This window comes from Schistocerca nitens, unplaced genomic scaffold (genome assembly GCF_023898315.1).
Source record: "Schistocerca nitens isolate TAMUIC-IGC-003100 unplaced genomic scaffold, iqSchNite1.1 HiC_scaffold_465, whole genome shotgun sequence".
NCBI lineage: Eukaryota > Metazoa > Arthropoda > Insecta > Orthoptera > Acrididae > Schistocerca > Schistocerca nitens.
Window position 1 is genome coordinate 201,141 of NW_026045998.1, and position 24,149 is coordinate 225,289.

A 24,149-nucleotide genomic window follows, 5' to 3' on the forward strand; every position below is an offset into this window, starting at 1 on the left:
GATGTAGGCTGCAGTAGGTACTGGGAGATGAAGAAGCTTGCACAGGATAGGGTAGCATGGAGAGCTGCATCAAACCAGTCTGTGGACTGAAGACCACAACAACAACAACAACAACAACCCAATACAACTACTGTCTGATACCAGAACAGATTATTTATGTATTCTTGCCAGTATACATCTGTTCATTGCATTTTTCTACTACAGTTCAGTGCACTTAAACAACCGTACACATTTGTAAGACTCAAAATGCTGTGTGGGCAACACAACAGCTAACGGTATTGTATAAGTCTGCAGCTGCTGTGAAACATTTTGTCAAGTTTTAGAGCATTAAATCTGTTCTTGGAGCATGTACTTACAGCCCACTCATAAACGTAAGTACGCAATTGATTCACAAACTGCATTCGCACTGACAACCTACAGAATTGCACTTTTTCCACATCATTGTAATTTCATTCCCCTAAAGTGGCTAGCAGGTAGGAGCCTCAGATTTTCCCTTTCACAGTAGTGCAATCCGCAAGATGCGTTACAGATGTCTGAGGAGTCCTGTCACTGAGCATCGAGCCCCGTCTCGTGCGTCACGTCAAAATATTACACAGTGGGTCGTGTGAATAAACGTGAGAGTATTATCCAGAAGAGATTCTCGGGGCAAGAGAACATTCTCAGAGTAAGTTTTTAATTTCGTACGAATAAAAAGTTCGGAGCATATTTTCTGACTAGGAGTGCTTCTTCGTTACTGCCCCACCTTTTGAGTCAGTTCTCAGCAAGGTGATTAAAATCTGACCTCTTTGGTTGTCACGTTGTTTACATTTGTATGCCTTAAGTTTGTTGTGATTGTTTGTGAAGTGAAAGTGTGTGTTGTGTTCACAAGTTGGAGGACTCGGAATTGCACTGGTTAGCATAATAAAAGATTATCCAGTTATTGTCCCCAAATCTCAAATGCCTATTGCTAGGAAAAAGGAAAATCTGATAGTTTTACATAAATTCAGTTATGGCACGTGTCAAGTTTTGGAAAAGACATTACAGATAGCCACATATTTTTTTTAAAAAAAAGTGCACAGTATGGAGCATGATTTAAGTGTAAAATGGATTCAAAGAAGACAAGGAATGTGAAATAATATTAAAAAAGTGGGAGGACTTTTTTGATGGGATTGACTGCAACCCTACGATATACCGTTAGCATTCCTGATAAGTTCTTCCCCCCACCCCTCATTTATTATTATGTGCTTAACACATTTTTATTATAAATTAGCAAACTATTTGTTTTTATTCTGCATAAATGAAATGACATTCGGTAAAAGTTGACGATCTGTGATGAGGGTTAAGAATCTGCATCACACCTAATCTTCGAATGCATGGCACTGGAGAGCAAAAGATACAGAGTCTTCGGTACAACTAGACCTGAAGAAATTGTGTCTTAACAAAAAACTGGCAAAGGGGCTCCTTGCACTATTTGAGGGCACTGGTTGGCTTTACTGGATACACAGGGAGCGATACCGCACAATAAACTGAGTTTAAGTGTGGGCAGTGGCGGGTTAGACCTAAGCTGTTTTAGCTTCCCCGTCAAAATCAAATCAAAAGTTGACTATATTTTCAGTAAACCTAGTGCATTGGAGCATGCATAAAATTGGACGGACCCCTCCCATGTTCTGCATAATCCTGCTTGCTACATGTACTCATTTCAAAAAAAGTTGTGACACACTCTACTACTGTTTTCCTTTTTTCTTTGTTTCAGGGGCTTTTGCAGTAGGGGTGTCGTCATCGAAAAGTGTGCCGTACCCTGATGGTAATTTCAAAGTTGTGGTATCCCACAATTCTGATACTATTTTCTTTGATCTGCACTCATTTTTACAAGTGTCACCAATTGTAGTTGAAGATCTGTCAGATGTAGTGGGCTCTGAGGTGACAGCCGTTGCTTTTTCTCCTCTTTTGGCTACAAAATGATGGTTATTAACTACAGAAACTGAGAAACCCAAAAATTTATCAGATGTAGAACTAAAGAGACTGGTTTTGCTCTACCTGGTCGATGTTTTAAGTCGAAAACAATGAAAATTCATGTGAGAGGAAGAAAAAGAGAAATAGTGGTTTTCATTTCCTTATGTAACAAAGAACAATTTTATTTTCTTCACATCTGATATTTTGTTATGTAGTATTTGTAAAATTAAAAATTAATTTTTAAGTTAAATGTTTGTCGTACATCGTCATAAATCCGTATCCTCGTACAGAAACGATTTGAGTTCAAATTTCTTTTCACTGACGCCGTAAGAATAACATGTTCCATACTGAAATGTTAAAAGTTAAATGATTTGTGCTTTTATTTACTGTGATTTCTAACAATTACATTCACCACACCTTTGAAACAATTTATGGTAAAGTAGAACAAAAAGAGTAATATGTTCCCGTGTGAAATATTAAAGGCTAAACAGTTTGTACAATTATTTACTGTAGTATTTGGTAAATACCTTCACCATACCCTTGACACAATTTTTGGTAAAGTAGAACTGTAAGAATAACATGTACCTGTTGGAGATGTTACAGCTTAAACAATTTTTGGTGAAAGTAAAATTAGTGAGAGAGGAGGAAGAAAACACTAAATTGCATATTCTTATGTGAGAGCGGAACACTATTTTTTTATTTCCATGAAAATGGTATTTTGTTGTATTTGAAGAAGTAAAAATTATTTTATTTACAAAAAACACGTGGATTATTTTTATTTGTACAATGTTTGGAACAAACTCCCGCACGCTACAGTTGACATATTACACTAAGAATTTCCAGTTTTCTGTTTGTATTGTGTACATGTATGATTGCTGTTTTCTCTTCTCCCTGTAATGAAAGATTATCTTCACTAAGTGCCTCAGAATTATCATCCCCAGTTTGTTTTGCTACAGTGTGCAAAACAAAACAGGCTATGATCGCTTTGGATTTTTGTTTGGGCAACACTTATTTTGTTTTGCAGACCTGGGAACGCCTTTTCAGCTGTCCAAAGCACCTTTCGATTATCACCCTTCCCGTAGAGTGTAGTCTGTTGTACGCCCTCTCATCAGATGTTTCAGGATTCTGGAATGGTGTCATAAACTGCAGTGCTGCACCATATCCTTCAGCTCCTAAAAGTAAACCATTGCACATTTTCTCATGAGGAATACATCTGAGTTTCTCATTGCCCTAGCATCATATACTGTGTCAGGCCATGAAGCAGCAACACAAGTGAACATTTCACTATAACCACGTGTCACCTGCACATTTATGGAAGGAAAACATTTTCAATTAAGGTGACATTGTATGTCCTATGCCGCCAGTGTTAAGTTATCGAATTTTGTGACCCATTATATTGGAAACTTTTTAAGACACCTACTTACAATTTTCCATAATTATTGAATGCACCTTTCTAGATACACTGAACTAGAATTATTACTAAAATTGTCTCACCGTCTGTGACATGGTTGTGTATACAAACAGTGATCCAATACTGTCAAATGTTTTTTTATTCCAGTCTTTGATCACAATATGAATTCTTTAGACGATGACTGGTTTCAGTCCTTAATGACAATCCTCAGATATTTTTTACACCCTGTCGTAAAGTGATAAGGCCATAATGGCATCGTCAAAACACGTAAATATAATCGGCACGGTATAGTCTCGTAGATCTAAAATAAGGTGTAGAATAGGCCGCATCGTCCACACAGTCATTATTGAACTGCAATAATGACTGTGTGGACGATGCGGCCTATTCTACACCTTATTTTAGATCTGTATGACGATGCCATTATGGCCTTATCACTTTAGGACATGGCGTGAAAAAGATCTGAGGACGGTCATTACGGACTGAAAGCGGTCATCGTCTAAAGATTTCGTATTGTGGTCAAAGACTGGAATAAAAAAAATTTTACTGAAATTGTATTGTGAGGTATGTTATCTTTTTTTCAAACACTCAATTTTTTGACAGAATTTTGTAAATAAATGAACACGAAAACAAAACAACTCGGGATATTTCTATTATTGTAGTTCCATATGTGTTGAATCTCGCACTTGGCATGCTGTGAAAATTTCACGTCTCTACTATCAATACCTTTTTACAAAATAGGTCATATATTGCAAAAAATGTATTTCAGAGATATTGAGCTTTAAAACTCTTTTATTACAAGTTCTTACACAGACGTACATTTCTGCGTCTTTTATGCACTAGAATTGCCCTGGCCCATGGTCTGTACCTCCTCCTTCAGTGTCACAACAGCCCAGTGCTTGCCTCCTCCTCTTCTTCCTTGCTTCTTCTGTCATTTGCTGAGCAGCTAACTCTGTATCGCGTACACGAAGCTCATCCAGTTCCCACAGTCCTTTAGCTGTGTTTTGTCCAATTCTTACCCCTAACTTCTCCACAACCTTTAGTCTTTCATAGCTCCCACCATTTAAATTTATTACAGCATCAGACACTGCTACCTTTAGAGTCACAAGGCCAACAAGTATATTTTTAGGCACATGCCACCATACATTATTGAAGGTCTCATTCACATTCTGTGTCTTCCCATGAAAACACTTGTTTTGTAGCTCAGGATTTGCCAGATATCTGTAAACAGATTTTATTGCCTCCATTACTGCCAAAGGAAGAGAATGTTTGTGTGTAAATTCATGCAGAGTGCCAGAAAATCCAGCTTGCCTGTATTTACATCAAGTGTTTGGTGGAGGTGGACACAAAGCACGACATGGCTTTTCATCGGTTATATTCGATGAAGGAAAGTGCTCCACACAGTTCTTTTCATCTTCTCCGAACTGTCACAGTTATCTCTAATGGCCTTCCCATAATATTCCTGTAATTCCTCAATTACTTTGTCCGTTAGTCTTCCAGCACATTTCACTGTCTTGCCATCAGACAATTTTGTGTTACCCAGCTTGGTTTTTAGGTTAAGCAGACGTGTTCCCATCCTTTCCTTGACATGTTCTACACACTCAAGTTTTTGTACGAGGTGCATTCGAGTTCTAAGGCCTCCGATTTTTTTCTAATTAACTACTCACTCGAAATCGATGAAACAGGCGTTACTTCTCGACGTAATCGCCCTGCAGACGTACACATTTTTCACAACGCTCACGCCGTGATTCCGTGGCAGCGGCGAAGTCTGTTTTGAGCACTGGAAAATCGCTGAGGCAATAGCAGCACGGCTGGTGAATGTGCGGCCACGGAGAGTGTCTTCCATTGTTGGAAAAAGCCAAAAGTCACTAGGAGCCAGGTCAGGTGAGTAGGGAGCACGAGGAATCACTTCAAAGTTGTTATCACGAAGAAACTGTTGCGTAACGTTAGCTCGATGTGCGGGTGCGTTGTCTCGGTGAAACAGCACACGCGCAACCCTTCCCGGACGTTTTTGTTGCAGTGCAGGAAGGAAGTTGTTCTTCAAAACATTTTCGTAGGATGCACCTGTTACCGTAGTGCCCTTTGGAACGCAATGGGTAAGGATTACGCCCTCGCTGTCCCAGAACATGGACACCATCATTTTTTCAGCACTGGCGGTTACCCGAAATTTTTTTGGTGGCGGTGAATCTGTGTGCCTCCATTGAGCTGACTGGCGCTTTGTTTCTGGATTGAAAAATGGCATCCACGTCTCATCCACTGTCACAACCGACGAAAAGAAAGTCCTATTCGTGCTGTCGTTGCGTGTCAACATTGCTCGGCAACGTGCCACACGGGCAGCCGTGTGGTCGTCCGTCAGCATTCGTGGCACCCACCTGGATGACACTTTTCGCATTTTCAGGTCGTCGTGCAGGATTGTGTGCACAGAACCCACAGAAATGCCAACTCTGGAGGCGATCTGTTCGACATTCGGCGATCCCCCAAAACAATTCTCTCCACTTTCTCGATCGTGTCGTCAGACCGGCTTGTGCGAGCCCGAGGTTGTTTCGGTTTGTAGTCACACGATGTTGTGCCTTCATTAAACTGTCGCACCCACGAACGCGCTTTCGACACATCCGTAACTCCATCACCACATCTCTCCTTCAACTGTCGATGAATTTCAATTGGTTTCACACCACGCAAATTCAGAAAACGAATGATTTCACGCTGTTCAAGTAAGGAAAACGTCGCCATTTTAAGTATTTAAAACAGTTCTCATTCTCGCCACTGGCGGTAAAATTCCATCTGCCATACGGTGCTGCCATCTCTGGGACGTATTGACAATGAATGCGGCCTCATTCTAAAACAATGCGCATGTTTCTATCTCTTTCCAGTCCGGAGAAAAAAAGTCAGAGGCCTTAGAACTTGAATGCACCTCGTATAGGAACATCATATGGCTTAGTGTTTTGTACTGCAATGAAAGCCTTGCTGTCTCCATCATCTAAGTAATTCACATATCTGACACCTCTCTCCTTCTGCGAATGCTGGAAAATTTTCACTGCTCCTTGTACCTCCATTCCTCCACTTGTGCCATCGTAATTTATTATACACTGCTGCTTACGAAGTAATCTGTTCTGCTTCACTGTACAACCTTGGCAGTACTTGCTGAGAACTTCAAAATCCAAAACTTTTCCAGTGTCGATACTTACTGCAGATGATTTTTAGAACTAAACCCGTGCTTTTTCCAGGATCCGTCCGCAGCATTGCTGATGTCTGTGTCACCTTCATTTTGTCCAACAGCTTCTGATGTAGCAGCAACCTTCCAGAATCTGTAGTTCCCAAGGTATGACTGCTTAACTGTGGCAGTAGCTGCAAAATTTGACAGTCACACGTCAAATTTCAAAATATTACTTGAAGGTCTCACAATTGTCTGACTTTAATGTATTATATACCAAAATGTTCAGGAAAGTCCAAAGTACATTATGGAGTAGAAAACAGAAAATATCAAATTTCTACGAATTTCACGTACACTGTCCCCTTAATTTATTAACTTCCAAGAGCAGAAGGTTTTATTATTGGTAAGTTTGTGCAATCGAGTGCCCCCACCACCCGTGGAAACTGGTATCTCGACTGCCGCTTAACTTTTGCTGTTTTTAATTCGTTTACGTTTCTCTGAAATTGGATTTGCAACAGGGTTTTTTCTGTTAATTTTGCTGAAGGACTTACGAAAATGTTAGCCACACAGTTGTCTAGTGTGTTCCTAAGTCTTCTACACAAGTCTGAAAGCTCGGGTCTGCTAAATAGCACAAAAATGTTTTCATTTTACATTCATTGGAAAGGCACACCTTTTTTCGTGATTTTCATGTAGAAAGTGATTTGTGAATCGAATTAAGTTTTCACTGTCAAATCTGTATAAACCACAGTTTTTTTCTTCTGTGTTCCTTTGTGCTGCATATATCTTTTTTTTTTTTGCCTTTTGAGCACCATAAAGTTTGCTGTTATCACTAAAAACACTTGGTAACACATAAACAAAACATAACTTACTCAGCTCAAAGTATGCTATGCAACTCACATCAGAAAAATGGAGAATGTTCTCCACTTGTGAGAAACTTTTCTAGTTTTATTCGTACGAAATTGGAGAATGATCTCGATGTTGAGCAACTTCCCCCCCACCCTTTTACTCGAGCTGAGAACATTCTCGGGTGGAGTATATTTGCAGACTCACTTTATTTGTGCAAACCTAAGAATATTCTCTGAAATTCAGAGTATAAAGTATATTCTCTGTTTTATTCGTGTGACCCGATGTATTTCAAGTAGCAGTTTCATAGAAGATTTGGCCGAAAGGAATATAAATTCTTTTTGTCAGAAAGGGTTGTGCAGATCCAATGATACCAGTACAGATTAGTGAAGACTTTTTGTATAATTTCAACTGTTGGCATTGCATGTTTTGGTCCTGAGATTCAAGCACAGAACAGTTGAATGCATTGGAACTTTATTGTGAATTATCGAGTCAGATGAGCTTTGTTTTTTTGTTTTGTTTCTTTCTTTTGTGACTGAGCTGGCTGTGGATTTAAATATCGTCACCTAGAATGTATTTAATGCTGTAGAACGTCTGCAAGTGTTTCATAACAGATTTGTGGAAAATGCTACGTTTATAAACAGCTCGGTGATATTTTACATCCTGTAGGGGAAAGGCCTCGGATACGACCGACCAGTTTGGCTCGTACTTGGCAGGTCACTTGTGCGCAACCTAAAATAGAAGACTCAAAGATATTTTGGCTGAACAGCTGCATTTTTTTTTTTTTTTTTTTTTATTAAAGTGCACTCGGAGTTCGTGATGCGTGATCAACTCAGAATTGACAGGATAAGTAGATAATAGACAACTGAGCATTTTTCATCACCATATACACCGACAGAAAAAGTGTCGCAACACCAAAAAATGTAGAGTAATGAAATTTCAGGAATACATTTGTGTACGTAACATGTGTAAGTGATCAACATTGCGGGAGCACACCTTAATGTAAGCACAATATAAACCACTGTAAATGTGAATTGCTGGTACATTAATAACAGGTTTAACCGCCAAAATTTTGAATGTGAGAATGCAAACGTGCATGTGTCGTGTTGTTCAGGTGCCGGATGTCAATTTGTGGGCTGGAGTTCCACGCCCGTTGCACTCGATCGGTCGATGTAGGGACGGTTTGTGCCAGTTGTCGACCACTCTGGAGTCGTCGTCTGATGACGTCCCATATTTGTTCAATTGGAGACAGATCTGGGGTCGAGCAGGCCGTGGCGACATGCCGACACACTGCAGACTGTGTCGGTGTCGCACACAGCGGTATGTTGGTGATATCGTGTCGGACAACAGCCCCTGGAATGCTGTTCGTGAATGTCTATATCCACATCTATACTCTGCAAGCCACTGTGAGGTGCACGTCAGAGGGTATGTCCCATTGTACTGGTTATTTGGATTTCTCCCTGCTCCATTCATGTATCCTCACGATCCCTGTGTGTGCGATACAAAGAAGTTTGTAGTATATTCCTAGAGTAATAGACTACTGGCCATTAAAATTGCTACACCAACAAGAAATGCAGATGATAAATGGGTTTTCATTGGACAAATATGTGATACTAGAACTGACATGTGATTACATTTTCACGCAATTTGGGTGCACAGATCCTGAGAAATCAGTACCCAGAACAACCACCTCTGGCTGTAATAACGACCTCTATACGCCTGGGCATTGAGTCAAACAGAGCTCGGATAGCGTGTACAGGTACAGCTGCCCGTGCAGCTTCAACACGATACCACAGTACATGAAGAGTAGTGAATGGCGTATTGTGACGAGCCAGTTGCTCGGCCACCGCTGACCAGACGTTTTCAGTTGGTGAGAGATCTGGAGAATGTGCTGGCCAGGGCAGCAGTCGAACATTTTCTGTATCCAGAATGGCCTGTACAGGACCTGCAACGTGCAGTCGTGCATTATCCTGCCGAAATGTAGGGTTTCGCAGGGATCGAATGAAGGGTAGAGTTACGGGTCGCAACACATCTGAAACGTCCACTGTTCAAAGTGCCGTCAATGGGAACAAGAGGTGACCGAGACGTGTAACCGATGGCACCCCATCTATCACGCCGGGTGATACGCCAGTATGGCGATGACGAATACACGCTTCCAATGTGCGTTCACCGCGATGTCACCAAACACGGATGCGACCATCGTGATACTGTAAACAGAACCTGGATTCATCTGAGAAAATGACGTTTTGCCGTTCGTTCACCCAGGTTCGTCTTCGAGTAGACCATCGCAGGTGCTCCTGTCTGTGATGCAGCGTCAGGGGTAACCACAGCCACGGTCTCCGAGCTGATAGTCCGTGCTGCTGCAAACGTCATCGAACTGTTTGTGCAGATGGTTGTTGTCTTGCAAACGTCCCCATCTGTTGACTCTGGGATCGAGACGTGGCTGCACGATCCGTTACAGCCGTGCGGATAAGATGCATGTTATCTCGACTACTAGTGATCTCGACCGACGTGAGCAGCAATGTCGCGATACGATAAACCGCAATCACGATAGGCTACAATCCGACCTTTATCAAAGTTGGAAACGTGATGGTATGCATTTCTCCTCCTTACACGAGTCATCACAATGACGTTTCACCAGGCTACGCCGGTCAACTGCTGTTTGTGTACGAGAAATGGGTTGGAAACTTTCCTCATGTCAGCACGTTGTAGGTCTCGCCACGGGCGCCAACCTTGTTTGAATGCTCTGAAAAGATAATCATTTGCATATCACAGCATCTTCTTCCTGTCGGTTAAATTTCATGTCTGTAGCACATCATCTTCGTGGTGTAGCAATTTTAGTGGCCAGTAGTGTATTTCAAGCCGTTTCTCAAAACTTGGTTAACAGGCTCTCTCGGGATAGTTTGTCTATCTTCAGGGATCTTCCAGTTAAGTTCCCTCAGTATCTCTGTGACACTTTCCCACGGATGAAACAAACCTGTGACTATTCGTTCTGTCCTTCTCTGTATACATTCAATATCCCCCGTTAGTCCTATCTGGTATGGTTCCCACTCATTTCAGCAACATTCTAGAACCACTTGTGCAAGTGATTTGTAAGCAGTCTCCTGTGAAAACTGATTGCCCTTCCACAATATTCTACCAGTAAACCAGAGGCTACCACCTGCTTTTCTCCCGACTGAACCTGTGTGATCATTCAATTTCAAATCCCTACAAAGTGTTTCACACAGGTATTTGTATGGGCTGGCAGATTCAAACAGTGACTCGTCGATATTATAGCCGTAGGATACTACTTTTTTCGTTTTGTGAAGTGCAAAATTTTACATTTCTGCACATTTAGAGCAAGATGCCAATCTCTGCACCACGTTGAAATCTTATCGAGATCTGACTGAATATTTATGCAGCTTCTCTCAGATAGTACTCCATTATAGATAACTGCACGATCTGCAAAAAGCCTGATTATACTGTTAACGTAGTGTGCAGTGTCATTAACACGTAACACGAACAGCAAGTGTCCCAACACGCTACCCTGGGGCGCACTTGAAGTTACTTCATCCGACACTTACACTCCATCCGAGATGACACGCTGCATCCTCCCCACCAAAAACTCCTCAGTCCAGCCACAAATTTCACACGGTATGCCATACGATCGTATTTTTGACAATAAGTATCGGTGTGGTACCGTGTCAAATGCTTTCCAGTAGTCGAGAAATACTGTACCGATGCGGTTGCCGTGAGCCGAAGATTTCAGTGTCACGTGAGAAAAGTGCAACTTGGGATTCACACGATCAGTGTTTTCGAAATCCGTGCTGGTTGCCATTGAGAAGGTATTTCTGTTCGAGATACCTCATTATGTTTGAACTCAGAAAATGTTCCAAGATTGTACAACAAATCGATGTCAAGGACATTGGACAGCAGTTTTGTGGATCACTTCTACCACCCTTCTTGTAGACGGGTGCGACCCTCTTTTGTTTGAGGGATCTACGCCAGATTATATTTAGAAGAGGGCCTAACTGTCCCTGGAGCTTCATTCGAGTTTAACGACTTCGATAGTTCCCCAACACCAGTGACACTAATAGTGAGGGGCCATTCTCCTGGGTTTTGCTTTGTAAAGCAACATTTGAAAACGGAGTTAAACATTTCTCCTTCTGCTTTTGCTTTGCTACCCACAATTTTAGTTCCTGTCTCATTCATAGGGATTGCACACTAAGTTTGGTGCCACTCACAGTTTTTAAGTACGAGTAAAATTGCCCGCCCCGTTAGCCGTGCGGTCTGACGCACTGCTTTCTGCGCGGGGAGGCCGGTCCCCGGCAGAGTAGTGGCGAGGTGCGGTGTGCCGGCCAGTCTGAGGATGGCTTTTGAGGCGGTTTTCCATCTGCCTCGGCAAATGCGGGCCGGTTCCCCTTATTCCGCCTCGGTTACACTATGTCGGCGATTGCTGCGCCAACACTTTCTCCACGTACGCGTACACTGTAATTACTCTACCACGCAAACACTGGGGTTACACTCGTCTGGTGTGAGATGTTCCCGAACCGAACAGTAACCCTGGGTTCGGTGTGGACGGCGGTGGGGTGAGTGGACTGTCGTAGCCTGTCGTGGGTGGGGATGTGAACCGCTGAGGGCTGTGGCAGGGACGAAGCCTCTCCGTCGTTTCTAGGTCCCCAGTTCCATAAAATACAATATAATGACTGGTATTTATTTGGGTTCTGTGAAAGATCACTTGACAGTATTATGCTACGGTAGTTACTGAAAATTTTACACACTGCACTCTTACAGCCAAATGTGTTTCATTTAGCACATCTCTATCTATAGCCCTCTGCTTCCTTTTACACGTATCGTGCAGTAATCTCGGCTTCAGAAGTTTCTTTACAGTGACAGTATACTGTGGAGGTTCCTTCACATTATGAACTCGTCAACTGGGTATATATCTATCCAGTGCACGATCAACTATTCTTTTAAACTTGACCCAGAGCTCCTGTTCTCCGCCGAAAGTTTCAAGTTACACGTTGAAATACGACACTACTGATTTTTTATCTAGTTCAATGACCTATATACCTTTCTGGATCTTGTAGCCATCCTTTGTACTTTGGTAATCATTGTTCCCACAACTGCATCACTGTCACTGATACCAGTTTCGATGTGGACTCCTCGACGAGGGCAGGTCTCCAGAATGAGATTTTCACTCTGCAGCGGAGTGTGCGGCGATATGAAACTTCCCGGCAGATTAAAACTGTGTGCCGGACCGAGACTCTAACTCGGGACCTTTGCCTTTCGCGAGCAAGTGCTCTACCATTTGAGCTACCCGAGCACGACTCACGCCCCGTCCTCACAGCTTTACTTCTGCCAGTACCTCGTCTCCTACCTTCCAAACTTCACAGAAGCTCTCCTGCGAACCTTGCAGGACTGGCACTCCTGGAAGAAAGGATATTGCGGAGACATGGCCTGGCCACAGACCAGGGGGATGTTCCCAGAATGAGATTTTCACTCTGCAGCTGAGTGTGTGCCGATATGAAACTTCCTGGCAGATAAAACTGTGTGCTGGACCGAGACTCGAACTGGGGACCTTCGCTTTTCGTGGGCACGTGCTCTACCACGCACACGCCCGCGAAAGGCAAAGGTCTCGAGTTCGTGTCTCGGTCCGGCACACAGTTTTAATCTGCCAGGAAGTTTCATATGAGGGCAGGTCTATTTATTGCCATTAGATTCAGTATATTTCCATCATAAGTGGGTTCCTATCAGTTCCAGATAGTTTGTGCGAAGGCATTTAGTAATGTTTCACAGAATGTCTTGTCACACCCACCTCTGCCAAAACTGCAGTTTTCCCATGTAATTGTTGGACGATTAAAGTCTCCACCAATGTTTACTGTATGACTGGGGAACTTACGTGCAAGTGAACTGAGCTTCTCTGTAAAGTTTTCGGTTACATCAGAAAATGAATCTATTGAGATATAAGTTTCCAGTTATCATTTTATGGTCACCCATGATACTGAGTCTTGTCCAAACACTTTCACATGTAGCTTCAATTTCTACCTCGGTGGTTTGATTTTCTTGTCTACTGTGACAAATACACCACCTCTATTCCACACCTGCCTATCCTGTCGATATACACTTAAAATTTTCACAAAAATCTCACTGCTGTCAGTTTCAGGATTCAACCAGACGGCAGCACAACAGCTCGAATCATGAGACTGGTGTAGAAATTTGCAGTCGCGGTGTGTGAGATAGCGACGAGAACATTCCAGCTGTCGTACGAAATCGCACCCCGGACCGGGCGTAGGTCCGACGTGTCGAGCAGGCAGACAGGTCGGCTGCAGGCCTTCCCTGACCGACATAGGCTATTACTGACGCCGAGGCAAAACTGGCTCCGATCGGAAAACACGACAGACGCCCTCCCTGCCCTCTAATGGGTTCTTACTCGACGCTACTGAAGTGTAGACAGTGGGTGCGACCACTTCTGACACCAAATCTGTTGGTGGTGGACACGACCACTTCTGACACCTAATCTGTAGGCGCCCCGGTGGTCCCGGTCACCTACGGTGGACTGGATGGCCGAGCCGTGACCTCTCCAGTTGTCAGGATGCTAGGAAATGGCTGTGGAAGCGTCAGAAAAGCCAAAGAAACATTATTAATTCATAACACCTTTATTTCTGCCGAGTACAGTGTGGCTCGGTGATATCGATATCGACGACCTTCCCCGAGTCCTCGCTGACTCGTAGCGACGACACCAGATCCGCGCCGCACCAGTCTCGCTAGCGCAGCGCCGCGTGCCGTGACGTAGCGGAGGAATGTCCTTACTTCGGCCGCGCGCGGCTGGCGGCGCTCGGCTGGCCGGCCCGCTCGGCAGCGGACGGCAGGTGGCTCCGGGTTCGAGTCCCGGTGCTGTCGGCACGAGAGGTGTTCTCGTAGTGCGGAGTGTACTCTACCCCACCCCGTCTTCTTCCCTGATCCTCTCGGTGGCTCGTCCGCTGTGGACGGGCGGAACGGGCCGCAGTCCCCCGGTGTCGTCGGTGTGACGGCGGATGCACGGGGCCTCGGTCCCGCACGATCTCGACGACGGCTCGCCGGTGTGGTCGGCATTGGCGGCGACCGAGTCTGCCGCGATGTCTGCCGATCCCGGGTCGACGATTGACGGCGGCAGCAGAGAGGACCGGAGCCGGTACCGTCCCCTCACGTCTGCTGCCGGATGGACCGCCCTTACTGCAACATCTGCTCAATAAAGATTAACATGTCGATGACCGAGCTGAGTGCTATGCAGCGACCCGGTACACATCTAACTGCAAGTCTGACTGCGAGTGTGAGTGCGAGTGCCTCGTTGCTATCAAAGCTGGCGTATTCAAAGGAAGCACGAGCGACGTCCTGACATCGTGCCGATTCGTCTGTCGTACTCGCCCCTCGGGTGTTCTCGCGACAGAGTTACGTGTCGTTGCGGCAGACTTGTGCGAAGTTGCGAAATGCAGTGCAGCTGACACTATACCTGTCTCACACTCTACGAAAGTCTCCGTCTGACACGAACCCGCGCGCTATCAATTCTCTCTCGCCCGTCGTGCGTAACCGGGCCGTCGCCCCTGCGTGACGACACGTTCCGATATATGTGAAATCCTCCTACCTCTCGGCTAACGTACTGCCTCTGGCTCTCGGCATAGGGAACGAAACTTTGACAGTATTTCACGTTTCCGACTCTTTACTATTCCGCGACACTGCAGAAGTTGTAGACAGTGGCGTTTGATGTCAGTGGGATGCACGCCGCAGGGCATCTGCCCCGGAGCTGACCTCCGAGTAACCGATTTGCGACAGTTCGTTGTGTCACTGTGGTGTCAATTGCTGCTCAGACTACTGACGTAGCTCGAGAACAACACGACAGAGCCGCACGCTGAACACGACGGTCTTTCCTCTCGGTAGTGCCACGTCACCATCTGAGACCCGGTTTTTTGTGACCGTACATTCTCGTAACCACCGCTGCAAGCAGTCGTTACATTGGCTACATTCCTGCCCAAGTCTCACTGCTACATTGCAGAAGGATCGTGCAGCTTCTCGTAGCCCTACTACGCGACCTCGTCCGGACTCGACGGGGTGTCGATAGCGGCATCTTTCTCGTCTTAAAGACATTCTCGACTGACGTGAACTCACCGTGTGCAATATCGGAGGTAACTGACACTTAACAGCTGTTACAGTGTCTATTTGAAGAAACCCGATTTGCACCCTCGTAGTGTCGCTGCTAGCAATACTGTTATACGAATGGTGCAAAATTTGGGCAGACGTGTAGAAACAGGTCCACCGAGCAGAGAAGCTGTTAGATTCTTGGACGTAATTGGCAGTTGTTTTTTTCCCATTTGTGTTTTTTTCCACGTCCAGATGGGTAGTGATAGGAGGGTTAATTGAACAATAAATCAGTGATGACGATGTCGTGCAACGAGGGCTTCCCGTCGGGTAGACCGCTCGCCCGGTGCAAGTCTTTCGATTTCGTGCCACTTCGGCGACTTGCGCGTCGATGGGGATGAGATGATGACGATTAGGACGACACAACACCCAGTCCCTGAGAGGAGAAAATCTCCGACCCGGCCGCGAATCGAACCCGGGCCCTTACGATTGACAGTCTGTCGCGCGGACCACTCGGCTATCAGTAAAGAGTTATAACAAAGTAGACAGCACGAATTAGTGAAGAATTAGAATTTTAAGGCCTATTGTATGAAAACAATTCAGAGTAACGTTTCTGCGAATAGGAGCATTCTGTGTGTATTATCCGCATAAGGGAGAGAATTTAATGGTTGTCACAGTTGTTGGTATACATCAAATAGTGCATTCATTGGAATGTTACCACTGGTATTTGCTGCTGGAAAGTTTTTAACCGGAGTATCTATTCAGTGATCTGCCAGTTGTATGTCTGTAATTACCATCAGATCTTCTCTTTGTGCACTTATGTCACTCCTCGAAGTTGTGGTTCTGCTATGCAGTGAGACTCGTAGCTATATCAAACTTCTTTACCGTCTAAAGGAACGCACTGTGATAATGAAAGATTACGTTTGCTACCCGCTACAAAACCACTTTTCAAAATCCTTACATATTTGACAGTCACAATAATACTCTCAGCATACCAGTTAAACATTCTCATTTGAGCTTTTAATAAGCAGACTTGTCGATAGATAGTTGTTATCCAAAAGTCAAGATGTACATATGTAATTAATTAACTCACTTCAAACCATCTTCTCTGGAACAACAGCCATTGCTTTGTCGACATCCACGGACCGCCAAGTTGCGACGTCAAAGTGTAAACGTCTCCTCCCCACCAGTAAAAGACTCTCCCTCAATTGTGTCTCGTGGCTGTTCGGTGCTCACATTTGCATTTCGTATCTGCGCATAAATAAAAACTGCGTGCACAGTATATGGTGTTTCCTCTGTCACTACTACCGTAAATTAATGTTCCTACACATCTTTTGTGGCACAGTAGAAAGGAAGTGGGACACGTTACTACCTCGAATAGCAGCATATACCACCGCTTCATCCGCGGCACAATGTTCCGTCGCAGCATCCGAAAAATTGTTGTATAAAGTTTTCTTGTGCTTGTAAGAAACTGACGATTAATTTGATCCTCGGCATATTGTATAACTGACTTGCTTAAAAATTGTCAGTTGCTCCAAAATAGTAAACTGACAAATTCAGTATCCTGAGAACATTGTAAACCCATACATTGCTGATAAGGAGTTTTGTCTGATATTGTATACCTGGAGTGGACAGACTAATACTGTGATGTGTGATGGCACGTGGATAGATAACAGAGGTCAACTGTCTCGCACGGTCGAAGGTCGACACTTCAAAACTGCATTCTGCTGTAGGAATTGCACAACTGCACAGCTGCAATGATAATTGGCAGCTTAATTTGTGATCAACTTTCAGCATTGATTTTTCAGACAGCGCACGATAAGCATCAAAATTAATTCTGAAAAAAGAAATATTTTTAAATGTCAACAAAGACTTGTTTTCTGCCAAATCTTTGGAAGGAGCAATGTAGTTGCGTGAAGACTGCAGTCGTTACATATTCTCGGTGCTGCGAGTGTGTTCGATTTACAAGTACTGTCCGCGTAGTTCTTTGAAGGAAACTGAGGACACGTAACGGAGTGAGTAAAAGAGCTGTTGTAAAGAAACCGGGATAAAATTTTTATTTCTTTAGTAATTAAAGTTGTTTGAGAAGTTTATTTGCCTATGTTGTTGTGATTTCTTATTAGATTACTTATGTTGTTAAACCTCCTATTACTACCAGTTTAGAAAGGGGGTGGGGGAACAAAAAGAACCGGCAGCGCACACTGCCGGAAAAAATACCAGTACACGCTTTTAGAGGTTTCAAATTCACTCAAGATTTATTGTTGCAACAGTGCATATTGAGTACATAAAATGGCGACATTTACAGATCAGTAGCACAGCAGTTTTTGCGTACCAGACATTGACCTGTCCCGTGCCGAATCATCGATATTAATACGTGCTGTAGCCTCCGCACGTGGCAATGTAGGTGCCGACTGTGGTGTCCACCCGATGATACAGACGGTGAATACTGTCCTGGGATATGTTATGCCACGCCTGCTCAACCTGTTCGTGTAGTTCAGTAAGAGTTGTCGGTCGACGACTCTCGAGAGTCTACTCTCCCCTCGTTGTACCCCCCACCTGCTCGATTGCAGACGAGTCTGGAGATCGTGCCGGCCAGGGGTGCACGTCGAGTTCCCCGGGCACAGTGTTTTTGCAAGCATTATTCTGGTGGTACGAGATATCACCTTGCTGTTGCGAGAACGGCAAAAGAACGGATCTGACAACATCCTCGTGTGCCGAGTGCCGGTTACCGTCCTCTCTAGGAACGTGAATGTGAACCAGAGTTGTAGCTTACTGAATATTGTGAGATCCACAGTATCAAATGTGTGCCGAGAATACCAAATTTTGGGCATTGCTTCTCACTGCAGACAAGGCAGTGGTCAGCAGCTTTCACTTAACTGAGAGCAGCAGTGTTTATGTAGTTGTCAGCACTAACAGACGAACGATGCTGCGTCAAATGCCCGCAGAAATCCGTGCGGGACGTAGGACGTCGAGGTCTGCGGTGGCCCCGGTGTGTCTCGGACGAATACGCCGTACGACACGACACTGGCCGGGTCTGTGCGGTACGTGCGAACGACCGTCACTCGCTTGCGGGCAGAATACGTTTTTGTCGCCGAAGACCGAGGGGTGCCGTTCCGTCTCCCGAGTGATCCTCTGACGGCAGCTGTGGAGCTGTGCACGTCGACGCTTCGGGACGAGTGGAAGACGGGACAGAGGTGTGCGGGTCCGTAATCTCACTGCTAGTAGACATTTCGCAGCAATTCGTGTCGACTCGTCTGGGCTCGCGAGCTCACTCGTCTCTGTCGCGGTGGCTGTACGGTCTCTCAGTACGACCGTCGTGGCAGGTGTCTCGTGTCGTGCGGATGTCCGGAACCTCGTGTACGGGTGTGAGAATTTCCACGTGACCACCGATACCGGCACCGTTGCACGACTGACGCACCACGTCCGGCTCGTGTCGTAATTCTCCAAAAGGACCATCCCGCTACTCAGAGGGCCACAGTTTGACCCCTTTGAAACTTGCTCGGTCGGCTGTAGTAATCTCGAGTTTGTCTCCGTGGCTAGGTTGCTTCGCACATTTGCACCACACTGAACCTTCTGGGTGTGAGCATTCCCCGTCGAACGGTAGACACAGATAGCGGCCCAGTATGCCGGTATGCTATCTGTCGGCAGATGACGTTCGAACCGTTATCGGTACGTCTACTATCTCCCAGGTGGCATATGCCGTCATTGGAGCAAAATCAATTTTGTATTTCAATCTGTACTATTTCTTTTTTATTTTCAGGGCAGCATATATGTGAAAATCGTATGTGGGTTCTCTGCTCCGTAGCCAGGTGCTTCAGTTGCTACGACAACAGCACTTTCCTTGTACAGTGTGTAACATTACGAGTCAAGACAGCTGTAACGGAACTTGAATAGCGTAAAGTTATCGTTAAAAACGCACGCCGCGTGATTTGTTACGATTTGGTCGGTCATAATAGTAGTAACATGCTTTTGAATACAATTAAAATATAACGGCGATACCTGTTTAGCGTTATTGGAAATAATATGTAGTAAATTAATGAGTAAGGTAGCCGATCCTATAAGGAGAGGTAAAATTGGGCACATTGAGGTGTTTTGCTTTATATCGACGAAGCAAATGATACGGCGTCTTTTTTTCCTTTTTCTCTTAGAAATAAACAAGTAAAGAAGTGCTAATTGTGCGTTGCGAAAAGTATAGGGGCGAGTTTTTAAAGAGCTACGGTGTACAACCAGACTAACAAATGGACATTTAGTTACACGAAATCGCAGATAGCGAAGAGTGGTCATTAAATTGAGTACACCTACAGGGCGGACAATTCCGGGATAAATCTGTACGCATATCACGACGGACGCGGAACTGAGACAGTTGTTTTTTCTTTTTATTATATCGCGGAGAGCAGGCTCCAATTTATGAAAAGGAGAAAAACTACATCATTATCATTGACTGTCGGTGTCAAGCAACCAAAACTGTTCATCCGAGGGCTTCGGTGAAAGAGTGGTGAATGCGAAATAAAACTGTGAACAAAGTTACATTAAATAAAACAGAAGAAACAAGACAGTTTGGTCATATCTGCTATTATTCCATAAACTATAACATTTCTTGTCGTTGTACGAAGCATTTGTAGACGATCGTTGTGACAATTTGCTTCGAAGGGATCTCGTTACAAGTTTTGGGGACCTGGCCGAGAGGGGGTAGTTGGTAGATCCTAACTACTGCAGCTATTCTGGAATCAGGTGCTACCGTGACCGTTGTGTGTTGTCAATGGCTTAAGGTCATCTTGTCTCGTGCTCTAAGATCGACGCGCCTTTCCTCTCGGTATAACGGTGTCTCACGGTAACGACGACAACGCCGACGGCGAAGGAAGATACGGTAGAAGTGTTCACCTTTTGGTTGCATAAGCAGCAGTCATAATAGTTCCTTTTCCTGATTTCTATGGAGATATGTGTATATGTGAAACCTGTATATGATGAAGAATGCTCAGTTTTCAATTATCTATTCGATTCTGTCAATTCTGAGGCGATTGCGTGTGGTGAACTTCAAATGTCGTTTTCTCAAAAATGGGGTGTTGAGCCAAAATACCTTAATCATTCATTTTAGGTCATATACAAGTGACCTGCCAAATAAGAGGCAACTCAGTTGGTGTTGCCTGAAGCCTCACCCTCTCGGAAGTACGTGTGACTGGTCGTACTCAGTCAAATTCGAAACAAAATTATGATAAATCTGTGTCTACTGGCAGTTCGTAGTTATGAAAGCTACGTGATTTGGTTTTAATCTTTGTTACAATATTTAGTTTACTTGCTGTATATGGAGTTGATGATTCAACTGTCTGTTCTTATATCAACAGTCCCTACAAACACGAACCAGTTCTGAGAGGTTGACACCCGTGAACATCAATCATCTGCCCACATGTCGTCTCCACGTGTTCCCGTGAAGGAAGAGCCACTGGACGCTTTCACAGCGGTCGACATGGTGAGACGCATCCCTTTTCTTTACATTTTTTCCCATTCATCCATTATGTTCTGTATCGAGAAGGACAACTTTCAGAGACGTGTAACGCGTCAAAGTACGCAGCAACAAAAGAAGGAACTCGTGGAAACTTAATCTGTGCCTGTATTGCTATAGTGGATTGGACCGCTTTGCATTTTTGAAAGTATATAAACAATATGCATCAGAATACTCATCACAGACTCGTATATTACGTAATATAGAAGGTATCAGATAGATTATATAATGGTAAGACAAAGATTTAGGAACAAAGTTTTAAATTGTAAGACATTTCCAGGGGCAGATGTGGACTCTGACCACAATCTATTGGTTATGAACTGTAGATTAAAACTAAAGAAACTGCAAAAAGGTAGGAATTTAAGGAGATGGGACCTGGATAAACTGAAAGAACCAGAGGTTGTACAGAGTTTCAGAGAGAGCATAAGGGAACAATTGATAGGAATGGGGGAAAGAAATACAGTAGAAGAAGAATGGGTAGCTTTGAGGAATGAAATAGTGAAGGCAGCAGAGGAACAAGTAGCTAAAAAGACGAGGGCTACTAATAATCCTTGGGTAACAGAAGAAATATTGAATTTAATTGATGATAGGAGAAAATATAAAAATGCAGTAAATGAAGCAGGCAAAAAGGAATACAAACGTCTCAAAAATGAGATTGACAGGAAGTGCAAAATGGCTAAGCAGTGATGACTAGAGGACAAATGTAAGGATGTAGAGGCTTATCTCACTAGGGGTAAGATAGATACTGCCTACAGGAATATTAAAGAGACCTTTGGAGAACAGATAACCACTTGTATGAATATCAAGAGCTCAGATGGAAACCCAGTTCTAAGCAAAGAAGGGAAAGCAGAAAGGTGGAAGGAGTATATAGAGGGTCTATACAAGGGCGATGTACTTGAGGACAATATTATGGAAATGGAAGAGGATGTAGATGAAGATCAAATGAGAGATATGATACTGCGTGAGGAGTTCGACAGAGCACTGAAAGACCTGAGTCGAAACAAGGCCCCGGGAGTAGACAACATTCCATTAGAACAACTGACGGCCTTGGGGGAGCCAGTCCTGACAAAACTCTACCATCTGGTGAGCAAGATGTATGAGACAGGCGAAATACCCTCAGACTCCAAGAAGAATATAATAATTCCAATCCCAAAGAAAGCAGGTGTTGACAGATGTGAAAATTACCAAACTATCAGTTTAATAAGTCACGGCTGCAAAATACTAATGCGAATTCTTTGCAGATGAATGGAAAAACTGGTAGAAGCCGACCTCGGCGAAGATCAATTTGGATTCTGTAGAAATGTTGGAACACGTGAGGCAATACTGACCCTACGACTTATTTTAGAAGCTAGATTAAGAAAAGCCAAACCTACGTTTCTAGCATTTGTAGACATGGAGAAAGCTTTTGACAATGTTGACTGGAATACTCTCTCTCAAATTCTGAAGATGGCAGGGGTAAAATACAGGGAGCGAAAGGCTATTTAAAATTTGTACAGAAACCAGTTGGCAGTTATAAGAGTCGAGGGACATGAAAGGGAAGCAGTGGTTGGGAAGGGAGTGAGACAGGGTTGTAGCCTCTCCCCGATGTTATTCAATCTGTATATTGAGCAAGCAGTAAAGGAAACAAAAGAATAATTTGGAGTAGGAATTAAAATCCATGGAGAAGAAATAAAACCTTTGAGGTTCGCCGATGACATTGTAATTCTGTCAGGGACAGCAAAGGACTTGGAAGAGCAGTTGAACGGAATTGACAGTGTCTTGAAAGGAGGATATAAGATGAACATCAACAAAAGCAAAACGAGGATAATGGAATGTAGTAGAATTAAATCGGGTGATGCTGAAGGAATTAGATTAGGAAATGAGACACTTAAAGTAGTAAAGGAGTTTTGCTATTTGGGGAGCAAAATAACTGATGATGGTCAAAGTAGAGAGGATATAAAATGTAGACTGGCAATGGGAAGGAAAGCGTTTCTGAAGAAGAGAAATTTGTTAACATCGAGTATAGGTTTAAGTGTCAGGAAGTTGTTTCTGAAAGTATTTGTATGGAGCGTAGCCATGTATGGAAGTGAAACGTGGACGATAAATAATTTGGACAAGAAGAGAATAGAAGCTTTCGAAATGTGGTGCTACAGAAGAATGCTGAAGATTAGATGGGTAGATGACATAACTAATGTCGAGGTATTGAATAGAATTGGGGAGAAGGGGAGTTTGTGGCACAACTTGACAAGAAGAAGGGATCGGTTGGTAGGACATGTTCTGCGACATCGAGGGATCACAAATTTAGCATTGGAGGGCAGCGTGGAGGGTAAAAATCGTAGAGGGAGACCAAGAGATGAATACACTGAGCAGATTCAGAAGGATGTAGGCTGCAGTAGGTACTGGGAGATGAAGAAGCTTGCACAGGACAGAGTAGCATGGAGAGCTTCATCAAACCAGTCTCAGGACTGAAGACCACAACAACAACAACATAATGTAACAGAAGTTAATAAGTATAAACTACATTGTAAATTACTTACAGAGGTTTTCTCTGTACATAAATTCAATTTTGCCAGAGACCAGATCTCTTGCAGAGAGGTGTCTGCTCTCAAATTTGGTGCTTTATATTAGCTGGTCTCAGGTATATTAGTGACTTCTCAGTTCCAGAAACTAGTTTTATCAGGTTCCATTCCATCTGAATATATTGCATGCACAATCATTTGAATCAGAGTCCTTTTACCTTAAACATTACATGTTACCTATTTATCATATATCGTCCCTCACAATATAATGAACACTTTTTTGCGTAATGTCTTTTGTTCTGGCACGAAATCAGCCAGACTTGCCAAATCCAGGTATACATACAAAATATAGAAAAGACACTAACCAAGATAAATGGCACAAGATACAAATAAGAAAAATCATCGTAGGATAGTCCTCATTCTGACATGTCCTCCTCAGTAATTATGGAGGAGTCAAATCCAGGTATGGTATCAAATATCTAAGTCAACACAATCTCAAAAGCCCAAATTTAAATAGCTTGCTCAACTCATCTCTACCAAAATTTTGTGTAAACGGTACAGACAGTGTAAATGTGGATTTATTATAATCAATGTAGTTAATGTGAGTGTGTATTTAGAACCAATAACCACAACATTGTTCCCAACATGTGTTAAACTTGTTCCTCTAAGGAAATCATTTCCTCTAACTCACAGTATCTCTCGTATGTACTAAGCAAAGTTAAA

At 43.6% G+C, this 24,149-nt stretch overlaps 1 protein-coding gene across 1 annotated transcript in view; it reads left to right on the forward strand.

Moving 5' to 3' along the window:
• The window catches only part of LOC126232157 (zinc finger protein with KRAB and SCAN domains 3-like), a 394,238-nt gene that overhangs the window by 23,770 nt on the left and 346,319 nt on the right, over positions 1 to 24,149 (forward strand). The window contains exons 2-3 of the mRNA XM_049942463.1: positions 1,733 to 1,783; positions 20,771 to 20,895. Of these exons, the coding sequence (XP_049798420.1) occupies positions 20,833 to 20,895 (63 nt within the window). The 5' untranslated portion in view covers positions 1,733 to 1,783; positions 20,771 to 20,832. The remainder of the gene's footprint in view (positions 1 to 1,732; positions 1,784 to 20,770; positions 20,896 to 24,149) is intronic.